Genomic DNA, 16,778 nt, shown 5'->3' with positions numbered 1-16,778 from the left:
AGTTACAAATACTTGGGAACTTTAATAAACGAAGCTGGAGACCAAAACAATGAAATAAAAAGACGTATCGAAATTGCCAGGGCCACCTTCATAAAGATGAGAAAATTCTTCTGCAACAAAGATATAAGCATCCCTCTACGATTAAGAATGCTACGTATTTAACACGCTATTATATGGTGTAGAGGACTGGACTCTCAAACAGAACAACATAAAAAATATTGAAAGTTTCGAGATGTGGTGCTACCGTCGAATGCTGAAGATAAGTTGGGTTGAAAGAATCACAAATCTTGAAGTAATACGAAGGATAGGAAGATACCCAGAAATTTTGTTAAGGATAAAACGAAGAAAACTCGAGTATTTGGGTCACTTGATGAGAGGTCATAAATACGCATTACTTCAAAATATAATGCAAGGAAAAATAGAAGGAAGACGGAATCCAGGCCGTAGAAGAATGTCATGGTTGCGGAATTTGAGAGAGTGGTTTGGCTGCACCACTAATGAACTTTTTAGGTCAGCTGTAAACAAAGTCAGGGTAGCCTTGACGATTTCCAATCTCCGTTAGGAGTGGCACAAGAAGAAGAAGAACTTCTAAACGGATCAAGATAGAAATATGCGGTTTTCGCTGAAATGTTTTATTTTAGTGAAGGTTTTGTTTGAATGGATTGAATTTTTTATATCGCTTTTGAAAAAATAAATGACGGATTTTTGAAAAAAAAAACGTTGACTTTTTTTAAACGAAACCCCCAGTATATTTTTTTGTAAATTAAAAGAACGGTCTTTCACCTATCCAGTGATATAAAGTTTTTTGAAATCGGTTGTCAAATGACAGAGATTTAATTTTTAAAATGAGAGATGCAATGTGGAAATCACAAACAGAATATCAATTTGATTAGTTATTTTAATCATATTATGTTATGTAGTTATGTGATTTCCACGTTGCATCTCTCATTTTAATAATTAATTACTCAGTCATTTGACAATCGATTTTAAAAAACTTTATATCACTGGATAGGGGAATGACCTTTCTTTCAATGTATAGAAAAATATACTGGGTGTTCCATTAAAAAAAAGTCAACAACGTGTTTTTTTTAATCCGCCTTTTTTTTCGTTATTGAAAGCGATATAAAAATTCAATCCATTCAAACAAAAGTTTTACTAAAATAAAACATTTCAGCGAAAATCGCATATTTTTATCTTGAGCCGTTTAGAAGTTATAGGCAGTTAAAATGGGAGAAAATATAAGTGGACTTCTGGTATAAATAGCCCAATAAATGACCGTTTCGGAGTGACGTAAATTTTCAGGGGCAACTCCGAATTGCATGAAAATTTGGATTTAGGTTTTACTTACACTTCACTTCAAAGTTGAATTTGTGCCGTTGGTTGCTTTTACTTGGGGGGTGACAGTCACCCCATCTCGGGGGGTGAAAAACGCGTGTTTAAAATAAGCCCGGAAATGGATAAATTGACAGATTATAAGCAACTTTCGCTCTATAAAGTTTTTTACGGAAGTTAATAATTTTTGAGTTATTCGCCATTGAAAATATTAATTTTTCGACAAAAGAACTACGTTTTCAGACAGTTTTTCGCCAATAACTCAAAAGTAAATATTTTATCGAAAAAAATATTCTTAGTAAAAGTGTAGCTTATAAAAAAAAAAGAAAAAAATGGTGTATAAGAACGTCTATAAATTGGGTAAAAGCAAAGTTGTAGCTCATGAAAAATACGTTCTTATTCCTCTAATTCCAAATTGAATAATTCAACGGGAAATGACCGAAAAATTAAGCACTTTTCGGGAAAAGCTTATTTATATTTTTAAATTATCTAAAAAAGGCTTTATACTTGTTTTTTACAAAAATTTTTATCGTCAAAAATAAACGAGTTACACTGAAAAAAAAAGTTGGCGCCTTTTTTTGGTAAAAAAAAATCGTGAAAATCTCCTTCTATTTAGCACCCTAAATAAAATTAATCGTTACCGGTTTACCATTTATTTTAACTGCATGTGTATTGTTTATATGATCTGTATGTTTGATTGGTTTAAAGAGCTTATTTTTGAAAAAATTTGGTTTTATAGTAAAAAAAAATTTTCTAAACATTTTTGAAAAATTACCTTTTTTAAAATAACTTAAAAAGTATTAGCGATAAGAAAAATCTTAAAGAGTAAAAAAATGTAGGTTTTGCTATTATAAATCTGCGTTTTATTTTGTTTTTCCGTGAGACAAAAATTGGTTAAGATATGGCTGTTGAAAATTTGCATACACTCGTGGATAGTGACCCGTTCAAGCTTTTTCAACTATAACCCTTTCAAAAATAAGCACTTTAAACCGGCGAGACTGACAGATCATATAAAAGATAGATAAGTAAGTAAATTTTTTGTAAAGCGGTAGCGATTAATTTCATTTGAAGAACTAAACACGGGGAGATTTTCATGATTTTTTTACAAAAAAAAAGAGGGCCAACTTTATTTTGAGCGTAACTCGCTTATTTTTAATGCTAGAGACGTTTATGAACAATTAAAATAAAGCTTTTTATAAAAACTTTAAAAAAGTTTAAATGAGTTTTTCCCGAAAAGTGCTTAATTTTTCGGTGATTTCACCTTGAAATATTCGATTTGGAGTTATACGAATAAGAACGTATTTTTCATGAGCTACAACTTTGTTTTTACTCGATTGATAGACTTTACTGATACACCATTTTTTTCGGTTTTTTATAAGCTACACTTTTGCTAAGGACATCTTTTTTGATCAGATATTTACTTTTTGAGTTATTTGCGAAAAACCGTCTGAAAACGTAGTTTTTTTGTCGAAAAATAAACATTTTCAATCGCAAATAGCAAATAAGTCAAAAAGTATTGACTAACATAAAAAACTCTATAGAACAAAAAAATGCTTAAAATCAGTCAATTTATCCATTTCCGGTCTTATCTTGAACCTATGGTTTTTTACCCCCGAGAAGGGGTGACTGTCACCCCTCCAAGTAAAAGCAACCAACGGCACAATTTCAACTTTGAAGTGGAGGGTAAGTAGAACCTAAATCCAAATTTTCATGCAATTCGGAGTTGCCCCTGAAAATTACATGGTCTCGCCGTATTTCCCATTCATTTACTGGGCTAAAAAAGCACTAAGATCCAACGTAATTTACAGAATTGAAATTGGACTATTTGAGCGGCCTCAGGAATGTTTTAAAGTTTTAAACAATTTTTTGGCTTATAAACAAATATAATATCTCGGCAACTATTAGATTAAATTAAATTAAGAAAACAGTTTTGGAAAGAACACTTCTTCTAAAAGAAAAAAGTTAAATTTCGAGGTGTGGTTAATTATTATAATAATTGGAAGCAACTTACCCCAAACATTGCTCTAAGATCTGGGTCCCTAAATCTGAATGGAATGTTCGAGACATGTAGCCTTTTTGGTTGATTCTTAATAATATCTGAAGCTGCCTGTGCTACTGATGGATTTACCGTTCCATCTGAGGACTCTGAGGTTGGAACTTGGACTGTAGGGCCATTTTCGGTTTCCTGAAAATAAATAAAAATCATTTAAATATTATGTTTATATGGGATTAAGCCACAAATTATTGATTGTAATGAAAGAGTTAGTTTTGTTAAATTTAATCACTGATTTGGTACTCCTAACTCTTTCATTGCTCTGAACATTTATATGTATAAACAGAATCGAAGGGTTCTTTGTAGTCTATAAATATTATAAGAAGTATATATAATAATGTCATAACATTGACAGCCGCGACATCAGAGTAATTTCAAAGCTCTACTGGAACTAGAAAGTCAAAATAAGAATTAAGGATCAAATGTTGGAAGAAATAAAGATTTTTCAGGGTGTAAAAAAGGGTTGTGTATTGGCACCACTATTGTTTAATATACAGTGAGCACGTAAAGTTTGGAATAAATTCATTTTTCCATGAATGGGCAATTTTGAAAATAAATTCCGAAACAAATCAATTTTTATTTTTAAATTACGACTTTTTGGCATATATATCATACTAGTGACGTCACCCAACTGGACGTGATGACGTCATCGATGATTTTTTAAATGAGAATAGGAGTCGTGTGATAGATTATTTGAAAGGTAATTCCAATGAAACATCAACCAATTCCAATTAAACTTCCAATGAAACATCAACCAAACTAAGTATATAAAAAACATAAAAAGACATTATATGCATTAAGTTCACTTAATTTTATTAACTAGCGGGTTTGATTGGTTGAATTTGTCTGTCGATATTATAAGTTTTATGTCAGCTAATATATCGTGATGTTTCAACAATTTTTTTTTAAATTTTGGACCCTGTTGGGGGGAATTTTTCCATTTCCCCCCTTGCAGACCCGCCACTGGTTCTCTCGAAAAATTGTAGTAAATCGTAATTGCAACAATTTCAGTTCTTACACTTTTTGTCGAAAAGTTGAAAATGGCGGAGATATTGAACAAAAACAATTGCTACAAAATCAATCAGGTCTTACGCTCGCACCTTTACCACATACGTACTACCTTAAATATTGATTTTATCAAAAAAATGTACGGCATCAAAATTATACAAAATTTAATTCTCTTAATTTTTGTATAGGTATATATTTGTTGTAAAACTAATAATAAACGAGATAATTCAATAATTCAATAATTATGCTACAACTGTCACTATTTTCCCCTCATAACTCAGAAAATATCGACCGCACGAAAAAAATTATAATAAATGAAACTATAGAAAATCGCATTTTCAACAATTTCAGTTTCTACACTTTTTGTCAAAAAATTTAAAATGGCGGAGATATTGAGCAAAAACGGTTCTCGTTTAAAATCAAGATGGCGGCTAACGCAACGGCGGAATTCAGTCGAGATTTTAAATTTATACTAATATTGACCCTCCCTAAAGATTAGAAAAATAAAATTTGGGGCAGCTCCTAATGCTAGGTCAAATGCTATCCCGACTGGGCTACAACTATTTAGAGTTACTGTAAGTAAAATAAGAATTGCCATGTTGATGTCCAAGCTTCAATAGAAGATGGAACCTTAAGAAGAAAGTAGATATGTTATATTCTAGTGTTTTTTCTAAAATTTTTCTCAGGATTGCAATCTGATGACTTGCCAATTTACCACCTTTGAAACCAGCCTGGTATTTTACTATTATTCGTTCTGTATATGGTGACATACGATGGCATAGATGATGGAGAATATTTTATAAGCTGCATTTAGAAGCATAATTCCTCTGTGGTTAGAGCATTCCAAGATATATTTTTTGTGTATAGTGCAAAGTAGAAATGGAAGATCTATGATGAAAATAATAATAAAAGGAAAATCCACGATGAAAATAAATTCCAGTAGCTTGCTGTATACCATAAATCACAAAAATACTAGATTCCTTTGTAAAAGGTATATTTAAAAGTCTCTAAAAAGGTTACAGAACAGAACTTTTTCGGATTATCATCAGTGTTAAAATTCAATAATGTACCAGCCTGAGCCACCTAAATCTTTTGGGTAAAAACCCTTTAAATGTTATAAAGTTTTAAAATTTGTTAAAGTTTGTTTAGCAGTAAATGGTTGACTTCAATTAATGCGGTCGTAAATATTATTAAATTTATCTGACTTGGCACATTGTTAAAACCGGTCCGGAGCGATAAGCAGACGAGGTTGACAGAGTTGGTCTTTTGACAATTAACACTGACTAGACGGTACGCCTATAATCAAGCAAAGGATCGACAAAATTTACAATAATGACAACGACAAAAACAAAATAAACGGATGTAAAATATACTGCTTTGCCTTATATACCCGAAATGAATGTTTTCAAATGAGTTTTAAAATAAATTAAATCTATTTTAATTGCTAAGATTATAGAAAAACAAACATTTAAACATATTTAAATTTTACCTGAAACCGGGCCTTTTATACTAAGTACCAGTACAAGTATTGACCATTGAAGTCAACCATTTACTGCTAAACAAACTTTACATAATGTTATTATGTTGTGATGTTGAAAATATTCCTGGATTTAACCCAGGCAACCAGGACTCTTCCCACGTGGTTGCAATGTCCAGAGGAATAAAACCTCACATATTGGATGCTAATTGTATAGTATACTTCTAAAGTGTATAATTGTATAGCAAATTAGTATTTTTTTAAATAAAAGAGTTAAAGTAGACATGTCATTTTACTTACTGTTGAAAGAGGTTCACATTTATACTGAGACTGTGCCTGAGCGGCCAACGTCACGGGACTACAAGCTATACTGACGGGTGGTTCCACTGTTGTCGGGGGTTGAGGGGGTGGCGGGCTAAAAGGCGGTCCTGCTCCTGGTGCCGGGGCACCTGTTGGGGGCGGAAGGAGAGCAGTCACCGTAGGTTTATCCTCCGCCCCAGATTTGACTTCGCCATTTTGTGTTGGGAAGCCTGCTGGTGTGGCGGTCGCAGCCCCTGGGAAAGGAGCTGTCATACCCGTCTGCACCATATGCTGAAACAATAAAAAATAGTCAGAAATGAAAATTATGAACTGTTTTGTCTAATTTGTAGTTTTAGCTTTTAGTAGTATAACATGTAAGATACAAAATAAAAATAAATTGAAAATGAGAAATCGTCGAAACGTCTGAAAAAGATTGAATTATTTTGCTAATTTCTAAGAATGTTATACGTTATGTTGAAAATTTCCGGCCAGGAAATATCTATACTTAAATCACAATAAAGATGCACTGGAAATAAACAAACCAAGACAATTGAATGTTACGAGAAGCATTCCTGAATCATGATTTACAATTTATTTATAAACATTGTAAATCATGATTTGGGGTTTAAAATGTATATACATTGTAAATCATGATTTGGGAGTGCTCCTCATAAAATTCAACGTGTCTTGATTTGTTTATTTCTAGTGCATCTTTATTGGGATTTTAGTATAGATACTTTATATTTAAATGTATGTTATTCCAATCGATATACCTAAATTTCTTCATTTTCTATATCTCTCTAGTTCCATCCCCCCTTGTGTAAGATTGGGCGCTTATGCGTTTTTTGGTCAAAAGTTTAAGATCGATGACTGGCCAGGACAGCGCATTTTCTTTCTAGTTGATTATCTGGATAAACTGTGAACTAGTTCCTTCTATTACCTTCTATTTCTTGCTCTGCTTTTCACCTCAACCCATTTTAGTCCAATTTTTTCATGTTGTATCTTTGTAGTTCTCTTTCATCTGTTGTCTGGTCTTCTCTTTCTTTTTCCCTCTTAGTTTCGCTCTGACTAGCATGTGGTCTGACACCACATCAGCACCTCTTAAACTCTTAAAATCTTGCAACCAGCTTCCTCATTTATATTCAATTGTTATGTGGTCTACCTGGTTCTAGTACCTCCCTCCTGGTGATATCCATATTTCCTTATATATCAGCTATGTTTAAAGATACTTCCACCTATTACAAGTTCATTTTATTCGTAAAATTAGGTTAATCGATTTCCCTTATCGTTTATCTCCCCTATTCCCTCCTTTCCCGTCACTTGTAATAATGCCCTGTATTATTATTGCCTATTTTATTTTAGCATTAAAGTCTCCGATTTTTATTTTCATACCTCTTCTATATTTATTGTTTTTTATAATTTTCATTTTCCGTGAGTTTGATTTAAAACTATTCAGTCACTCCACGTGATATAAAAAAGATTTCAAATTAATTACATAAAATTGTGTATCTGGTATGCTGAACACCATCTAAAAATTGTCTGTAATTATTTTTCGACATCAAAAACTGCTTTCCGGCGGAAAACTACATTTCCAGATGGCTGGATTTTTTGAAGTTCGTGATGCATGCACTTTTTAGGGCACGTCAAAGCAAAAAAGGGGGCATTGAAAAGCACATTGCAATACAGATTTAGCAGTGACTATTTATGTCACATAAACGAACAAAGGGTTGTCCAGAAATACACTCGGTTTGACATTCTAGAATGCACCAAGGCATCGCGTCCGTGATGCACTCGGCAGACGAAATACAAAATATATAGACATAATAGAGGTGGGGTATGGCACTGTAAGAAAATTATAGTTATTTATGTATTAACTATATGCAATAAAATCCCACAAAAGAAGAAATTGAAGAAATAATAAAAGATATGAAAAATCACAAAAGCTCCGGTGAGATCGCTGTACCATCCGTGAATAAGTGGATAAGTCAAATCTTAAATTTTTTATTCTTCAAAATTAATAAAATGTTTAAAATGGCCATACCGAAAAGTTTGCATTTTTGAGTTATCGACTTATTCACAGATGGTACAGACCGTGAATAAGTGGATAAGTCAAATCTTAAATTTTTATTCTTCAAAACTAATAAAATGTTTAAAATGGCCATACCGAAAAATTGCATTTTTGAGTTATCGACTTATTCACAGATGGTACAGATCGGCATTGCAGCAGAGAACTTAAAACACGGAGGAGAAGTCTTACGAAACCAAATCAGTGAGTTGATAATAGAAGTATGGAACGCTGAAGAAATGCCCCAAGATTAGAATAAGGATCTTGAAATAGTCAAAGAGAAACAGAGAAGTCCGAATTGTGTTAATCGTCATGTGTCTTTCAATCGTGACTTTCAACTCTTTTCATAAATTACATTATAAATCTGTTTCTCATATTATCTTTGCTTCCCCCAACTATTCTCATCTACATTAATACTGTTCTTATTTCTTTCTTTTATTTCTTTCTATCCACATAAAATAGTGAAAGAAAATTAGAACAAAAACTAGAACAGTGGATACAAGCTCAGGAGGAAAAAGGTTTAAAACTTAGTAGGACAAAAACAGAGTATTTGGAATGTTCATTTAAAGATGGAGTTACTACAAATAAAATTGTATCTTTGGATGGTGAAATGATTGTGAAAAGCAATAGTTTTAAGTACCTAGGATCGGTATTACAGAGTAATGGAGAAATAGATGAAGATGCATGCAGTAGAATTAGGGCTGGATGGATGAAGTGGAAGGAAGCGAGTGGTGTGTTGTGTGACAGAAAAATTCCAATGAAGCTGAAGGGAAAATTCTATAAAACAGCCATAAGACCGGCTATGATGTGCGGAACTGAATGTTGGGCAGTGAAAAAGAAAGAGGAACAACGAATGCATGTGGCGGAAATGAGAATGCTTAGATGGATGAGTGGAGTGACAAAGAAGGATAAAATTAGAAAAGAGTATATTAGGGGAAGTCTAGGTGTGGCACCAATTGATGCCAACATGAGAGAGCATAGGTTAAGATGGTTTGATCATGTTCAACGTCGAGACGTTAATCACCCAATACGAAGAATAGCTGAAATGCAGATTCCTGGAAGGAGTAGGAGAGGAAGACCAAAGAAGACCTGGGGGAGACGATAAGGCAGGACATGTTGGTAAAGGGGATTAACATTGATATGACCCAAGATAGAATTGTGTGGAGAAATGTGATTAGCCGAGAGAAGCCGACCCCGCATAGGGATAAGGGAAAGAGAATGATGATGAATACAAATCATTTTGTTTTTATAATTTTTCTTTACGTATGCAGGTTTGCTTTAGTGATATAGTACTATGGCTGAAATTATGGATTATAACGCCCAATTTGTCCAAAGACGTCCAGTGGAAAAATATAAAAGGCATAAAAATATAATAAAAATATAACAAAAAAAATTAAATGTACCAAAGAAGTAATGACCTGGTCTGTAATGAGTGGCAAAGGAATGGGACGTTAGTTTATTATGTGGTAGAAGGAAACTATACGACAGAATCTTGCAGACAAGATTGGTTCCTGAAATGAATCAAACGGAACAGAATAGAGCACCTTTCCTACCGATAAAATTATTAAAAGTTTTTTGATAGAGCAAGAAATTCCGCTATTATCATAGTCTGGAAACTAACCAGATGTGAAGAACCCCATCAAAAATTAGTGTGGGAGTTCCTGGAAAGAAAGGCCACGAAGAAGTAATAACAAATAACGTTCAATCATTTTTCATTCGAACTGACCACTAAACTACTAACTAACACTGGAACTAAGTTTCTGTATAAAAAATATCTGGTAATACCGAATAAATCTTCCTGTGTGTCAGATTTTCGATAGAGTTTAGTCTCTTTGATACCCATTAAAAACTAGGGGCGGTCACAACTAAAAAAACTAGCCATCCACGTACTGAATGCTCGAAAGCATCCATGTTAAAAATACTTAGCTTCATAAAAGAAGAACACGTTACTAGATTTTCAAAAAACCGAGTAAAAAAGAACATATGAGAACGGAGGAACATGTTATGCAGGCAACATTATAAAGTAATCATAATATCTAAGCACTACGAGCCTAGTAGACCCATGGCTTGATGTACTATTCTTTTCCACTTCCTTTTGTCAGTTGCTTTTCTTTCCTAGTTGGTTACGTTAAGTCCCCTCATATCTTCTTTAACTACGTTGCTCCATCTTGACCTCTGTCTTCCTCTTCGCCTTTTGCCTGCCAATGCTGACTAGATAGTACCATTCTAGAGAATTCTAAATGGAATCATTCTCTGCGCATGCCCCAACCATATAAGTCTTAACACCTTAATTACCGCTAGTATAGATAGAGCTCAGTTAGATCGTTATTTGTTCTTCTTATCCACTGTTTATTTAAGTTATTCCCACCAAAGATTTTGCGCAGTATTTTCCGCTTCCAAATTAAATATCACCTCTTGGTGCTTTTTTGTTGTGACCCATGTTTCAGAAGCCTACGTCACTATCGGCCTTATTACGGTCGTGTAGGTTCTTGGTTTTGCTCTTCGAGATATATGTTGCTTCTCAACTCAAAGCAAAAGAAAACACAAAAAACAACAATAGATACAAGCTTCTAATGAGTATATTTATCTAGCAACCAAGAAAATCACCGTTTCAAAACACTAGTTGCCAGATCTACACCTCTAATCGGTACATCTAAATTATGCACTTGGGAGTTCACAGAACGCTTTCAAGGATGAAATTCAGCTGGTATTTATCGCCTTCCTTTCTTATTACTCACACATGTGCTATTTCTAAAATTACTGTTTCATTTTCCACGATTTCGAGTAAAACAAGATGCGTCTTTTCAGGGAGCCATGAAAATGTAGCATTGAAAAAGAGTTTCCGCTCACAACAAGGTCGTAAATTTCGTAGGCATAAGCACTTTTGACAGTAAATGCTGTATCTTATTAAAGCATATCTAAAGTATGATATGGGAAGAAAACGCTTAAACGAGGAACATTGAAAAACGATTTTATTATTAAAAACAAGGAAAATTTTATTTACCTAATATAACCAGAAATCCAAATTTAAAGTCTTGTTAAAAATTACGCAGAGCATTAAAAAATCAATCACGTGAAGTAATTTCATATTCGTATAAAAATATTACTTATGTTTATTTTAGAAATTTTTCAAACGATTTGTCGATACAAATAAAATTTGAATAGGTTCAGAGTATACCTTCACTCACCGGCAAAATTATTCTTGTATTGCAGAAATCATCAATCTTGGAACACATTTTATTAAAGATGCGGTAAAAACCACCTTTGAGGAAAACAAAAGAGTAAAATTTTTGAAAAAAAAAGTCATTAACCAAGGTATGCTAAAGAGGCTATTACATCTTCCTAAATTTAGTGTCCGATATTTAGAACGTCCTGAATTCAGGATAGTGTAATCGCATTTAGTCAGTTAGCATCCTAATTAGGATGGTTTTCGACGTTCTAAAAATCGGATTTACAAGGGTACCATTTTCTATGTACCCAAAACAATAAAAATGTCACTGGATGCTGATAATAATAGGGACATTCATAATAATTAATGGCACACATATGCCAAGCACCCAAGAACGCTCAGTTAAGGTTTAGACCAGCCTGTATCGTCGCCCCCGTTAGCGAAATTATTCTGATTCGATTTTTTGCAAAGACTTACTTAAAAAGAGGTCCTTATAACAAATTCACAGGGTGCCGGGAGGTGCCGTGGTCGAAAAATTGTTTAAATAATATTTTTAAACAAATTCACAAAAATAGTTTTTTTCATTTCTAACAATTTTTGTTAGATAATTTGAGTCATTTTGAGCAAAATAGGTCTCTTGTGATTTTTCTCTAAAATTGGTCTTTGTCGAGCTATACGTAATTTAAAATTTGAAAAATGCAAAAATGGCCATTTTCAAGGCTTAATAACTCGATTAAAAATTATATTATGAAAGTCAGAAAGCAATCAAATCAAAGTTTAAAATCCCTCTTTTAAGATCCTGAATTTTTGTCGTTATTTTAATACAAAGCTGTTATTTTTAATTATTAACAATTATAGCGCTGTAGTCCAGACTGCATCATCGCCCCCCTTGCCGAAATTATTTCGATTAGATTTTTTTGTTTAAAGTTCCTCAAAAAGAGGTCCTTATAACAAATTCACAGGGTGCCAGGCGGTGCCGTGGTCGAAAAATTATTTAAACAATTTTTCTTAAACAAATTCACAAAAATAATTTTTTTACTTCGAGAATAATTTTTTTACTTCGAACAAATTTTTTTCAGATAATTTTGGTCATTATGAGCAAAAAAGTCTCTTGATTTTTCTTTAAAATTCATTGTTGCCGAGTTATACGCGATACGCTTAGTTATTAAGCCTTGAAAATAGCCATTTTCGCATTTTCAAATTTTAAATCGCGTATAACTCGACAACAATCAATTTTAGCGAAAAATGACAAGATATCTTTTTTGTTTAGAATGACCTAAATTATCTAAAGAAAATTGTTCGAAATGAAAAAATTATTTTTGTGAATTTATTTAAAAAAATTGTTTAAACAATTTTTCGACCACGTCCGCCTGGCACCCTGTCGATTTTTTATAAGGACCTCTTTTTGAGTAAGTTTGTGCAAAAAAATCGAATCGGAATAATTTCGCTAATGGGGGCGACGATACAGCTTGCTTTATTTTTACCTGCTTTTTAAAGATTTACCTACTTAAACCCAAGCCCTGTCGTTTCAACACTTGATTATAATTTACGATCCTAAATTTAGGATAGTGTAATAGTGACTTTAGCGAGCTTTGGTGACTGAATTTAGTGTCCTAAATCGTATCCTGAATATCGGTCCTGAATTTAGGATAATGTAATACCCACTTTAGCAAAAATCTAATGTTTCCAAATCTTCGAAGAAAACTCAAACAAAATTCTGAAAATCATACTCTAAAAAAATTATAAGTACAGTAGAACCCCGACTATCCATGTGCGGATTAAGAAGATATAGAATTAGATAAATAGGAAGAATATTGGTACATAGCGGTTCAGTCGAAGTTGTTGAGATAAATTTGAACGACAATAAATTTATAGGACTTGTCTGGCATGCCTTTATAATTTTGAAAATAAAAAAAAATACAGTGATAATACATTTAAAGACAACATTATTTTGACCGGCTGTTGCCAAGGAATTAAAATATTTTCTTCATCCAATATCTTCTTATTCCTTTTTATAAGCAATTCTGCTTGTTCATTGGCGGATTGATATCCTCCCCTCTATGGAAGATTGTTGCTTCATCTTTTGCTTGGTCGGCCGATGCTTCTTCTACGATTGGCGATTTATTTCTTGCTATTTTGACCACACGTGTCTCTCTATTCTGCTATGTGGTTGTTCCATTCTTTTTTCTTCTATTTAGTGTCCATTCGTTTACACATTGTACGTTACATTTTCTTCTAATGTCTTTACTCCTCTTTCGATCTCTCAGCATATTTCCTGCAATTCTTCTCAGTATTCTCATCTCTAGTAGTCTCGTTTCCGGTAGTCTTTGTGTTGTGGCTGTATCGGGTCTTGTTTCTGATGCATTGTGTCGTTATTAGTCGTAAACTGGCTTTATAAATTCTTGACTTCATCTCAGTGTTAACGTGTCGGTTTCGCCATATAATATTATATGTATTAAAACATCCTACCAGCCTAGTTGCATTTTGTACTTGATTTCTGACTTCTTTGTCCAGATCACCGTAACTTGACAAAGTAGTTCCAAGGTATTTTATTTCCATTACTTGTTCAATACTGATTGGTTCTTTACTGATTACTATTGTTTTAGTTTTCATCATTTTAGTTTTCTCAGAAAACTAAAATATTATTAATCAATAACATATTATATGTATATACCTAGTTATATTATAAATATATAGTTAAATGTAATTATACATAAAACTTTATGAATGAAATACATCCGCCGATAATAGCCATTTCCTAATTATTAGTTCATTGACAGTAGGTACAAATTTATGCATATAATTTTTCGGAAACGAATAGAACTTGGATTGACTATTTCTTGTTGTATTTTTACAATACATAAGAATTTGGTAAAAGTAGGTAACCAATTATTCAGCCACGTACTAGGTGTACAGCATTTAGGTATTTTTGCAAATTATTATATTTTAAATCTCGAGTAGTTGATAGATATATTTTTTACTAATTACAATAAAAAAGGTCGTAGAAAAAGTATAGTATTCTACTCGCATGTAATGACTATTACTCACTCTGATGAATTACGATACGTGTAAACTTCATACGGCCGTGTCGCAAACTTCATCATCGTGAGTAATAGCCATCATTACATGCTCGTTGAATAATATACTATTATCCCTATTCCAAAATAGTGGAGAATTCGTAAAATTTACCATACCTTCCATTTATCAACATTTTCCCCGTAAACTACAGCTATTGAATGGAAGATAATGTACAGCATTAAATCGACGTTTCCATAGATCAATAAAACAATAAACAAAATTTAGCTCAAAATAATAATGATCGTGCTCGAACAATTCAATGCTCTATTATTAACGTAAAATCCATTTTCGAATCGTCCTTGAACAGGTAGGCAAATCGCGTGTCCTGGCGCCATTAACACAAAAACCAACAGTTTCCTTCTGTCTGATGGTTCCAAATTCCGGTATTGTTGGCGAACAATCTTGAGAAATTAGTCCATATTGTGAGACCGCTCCAGTATGAAAAATTTTCTGATTCGGTTTCTTTGCGGATTACTATTCAAAAATTATGTCCCCGTATTCGCGGCTTATTTCAATTTAGAGCGTTTTTACTTTATCGTACTATATACGTAGTATGGTATAATAGATAAAGTTATAGGATCGTGCAAAAAAATTTTTTCAGATTTCACTTTTTTTTCGACGTTTTGAGTCCCCCTGAGTCTAAAAAGCAAGTAAAAAAACATGTCGGAAGTATGTACGTACGTACGTACGTATGTCGCCACCGCCCAGCAAAAACTACCGGACCGATTCTGATGAAATTCGGTATGAGTAAGTTTAAGAGAATTTTGTCGAGAAACTAAGCTTTCAAAAAAAAACCTCTCAAAGGGGGGCCGAAATAGGGGGGTTATTTAGGGCCCATTTTTGCAAATTTTGACCGAAATGAATGAAATTTAACTCAAAGTAAGCTCATCGATAGGTAAATAAAAATACGGAATTTGACATTTCCAAATTCAAAATGGCGGCCAACATGGCCGACCGCCCACACGACACATTTCCCTACCAATCTAAAAACGTGTTTAAGATAAGTTTAATTTGAAAAAGTCGTTATATAGCCTAAAGATGGGGCTATAATAAGAATGTTATCGTTTTTCAGAAAAAGTTACGGGTTGCCTATATTTAAGGGGTCAAAATTTGACATAAATTTGAACTAGATTTTCTCAAAAATGGCTCCAAGGAATTTTTTTATTTTTTGATATATTTTTGATATCCTATCAGTAAATTGAATGACATTAGTCAGATTTCTTAACTCCCCTTAGGAGGGGAGTTATGAATTTTTTATAAAAAAATATTCGAGTGCCCGTAACTTCCTTTTTAATAAAAACTAAAATTTGAAATTTTGCAGACATATATGGTACTTTATTATCTATTATCACAATAAATTTCATCAAAAATATGGCTTCCGGTTGAACCGGAAATGAATAAAAAATCTTAATTTTTTTAGATACGTCCTGTATATTTTTACATATTTTGAAAGAATGCAAAATTACCTTTCCAATGACATAAAATTCATTGCTGTAGCTCAAAAACTCGAAAAGTTACGCTATAATCTTATGTGTGTCCTCTCTCACGCGATCATAGCAGAGCATTATTGTAGGGCAGTCAATGACGGTATTTGGCTCCGAATTTCATCCTACTACATTGATGTCCTTGATATTTTCACAGTAAGTAGGGAATAGCTCAAGAAACAAAATCTACCCTATATACTATGGCGCTTTTATCTTGGGGCGGTTCCCACTTCTTCAAAGGGGTGGAAAATTTGTTGGTCAAAATAAGCACGGAAGTGGCTAAAGAACCTATTTCTAAGCAAAAACTGGTTATACTTTTTTTGAGAACTCAATACTTTTTGAGTTATGCGTCGTTGAAAATTGGCCATTTTCATTGAAAAATGACACCTGTTCGGACGGATTTTTTGTGAATACCTTAAAAACTATGCATCGAACTAAAAACACTACATAAAACATTTTTTAGATTATAAATAATAAAGAGATTCGTTCCTTCGTAAATATTCTATTTATTATACAAAAAGAGATATGGTAGGTGAAAATAGTTTGTTTTTTGGTGCATGCTCAAATTGATGTACCTTTTGATGAACACCTTTTGTAGTGTTTGAAAAGGCCTTTAAAACGAACACCGTTAAATGTCGGTTACATACAAACTAAGCGAGATATGGTGCAAAAAAATATATGACTAATGTACTTTAAGGAAAAATGAAAAGTATATACATTTAACTCCCCATCCACCATAATTTAAATGCATTGTTTTTCTTTTGCAATACCTTTTAATACAGTGTTATTTCTACTTTCAAACAGTTAAACGG

At 32.9% G+C, this 16,778-nt stretch overlaps 1 protein-coding gene across 1 annotated transcript in view; it reads right to left on the bottom strand.

Moving 5' to 3' along the window:
• The window catches only part of LOC126884707 (RNA binding protein fox-1 homolog 3), a 519,785-nt gene that overhangs the window by 132,115 nt on the left and 370,892 nt on the right, over positions 1–16,778 (bottom strand). The window contains exons 2-3 of the mRNA XM_050650828.1: positions 6,171–6,461; positions 3,344–3,517 (exon numbers count right to left, since the gene is read on the bottom strand). Of these exons, the coding sequence (XP_050506785.1) occupies positions 3,344–3,517; positions 6,171–6,461 (465 nt within the window). The remainder of the gene's footprint in view (positions 1–3,343; positions 3,518–6,170; positions 6,462–16,778) is intronic.

Source organism: Diabrotica virgifera, chromosome 5, assembly GCF_917563875.1.
Source record: "Diabrotica virgifera virgifera chromosome 5, PGI_DIABVI_V3a".
NCBI lineage: Eukaryota > Metazoa > Arthropoda > Insecta > Coleoptera > Chrysomelidae > Diabrotica > Diabrotica virgifera.
The sequence above is the reverse complement of the archived record's forward strand: the minus strand, read 5'-3'. Positions and strand labels throughout refer to the sequence as shown.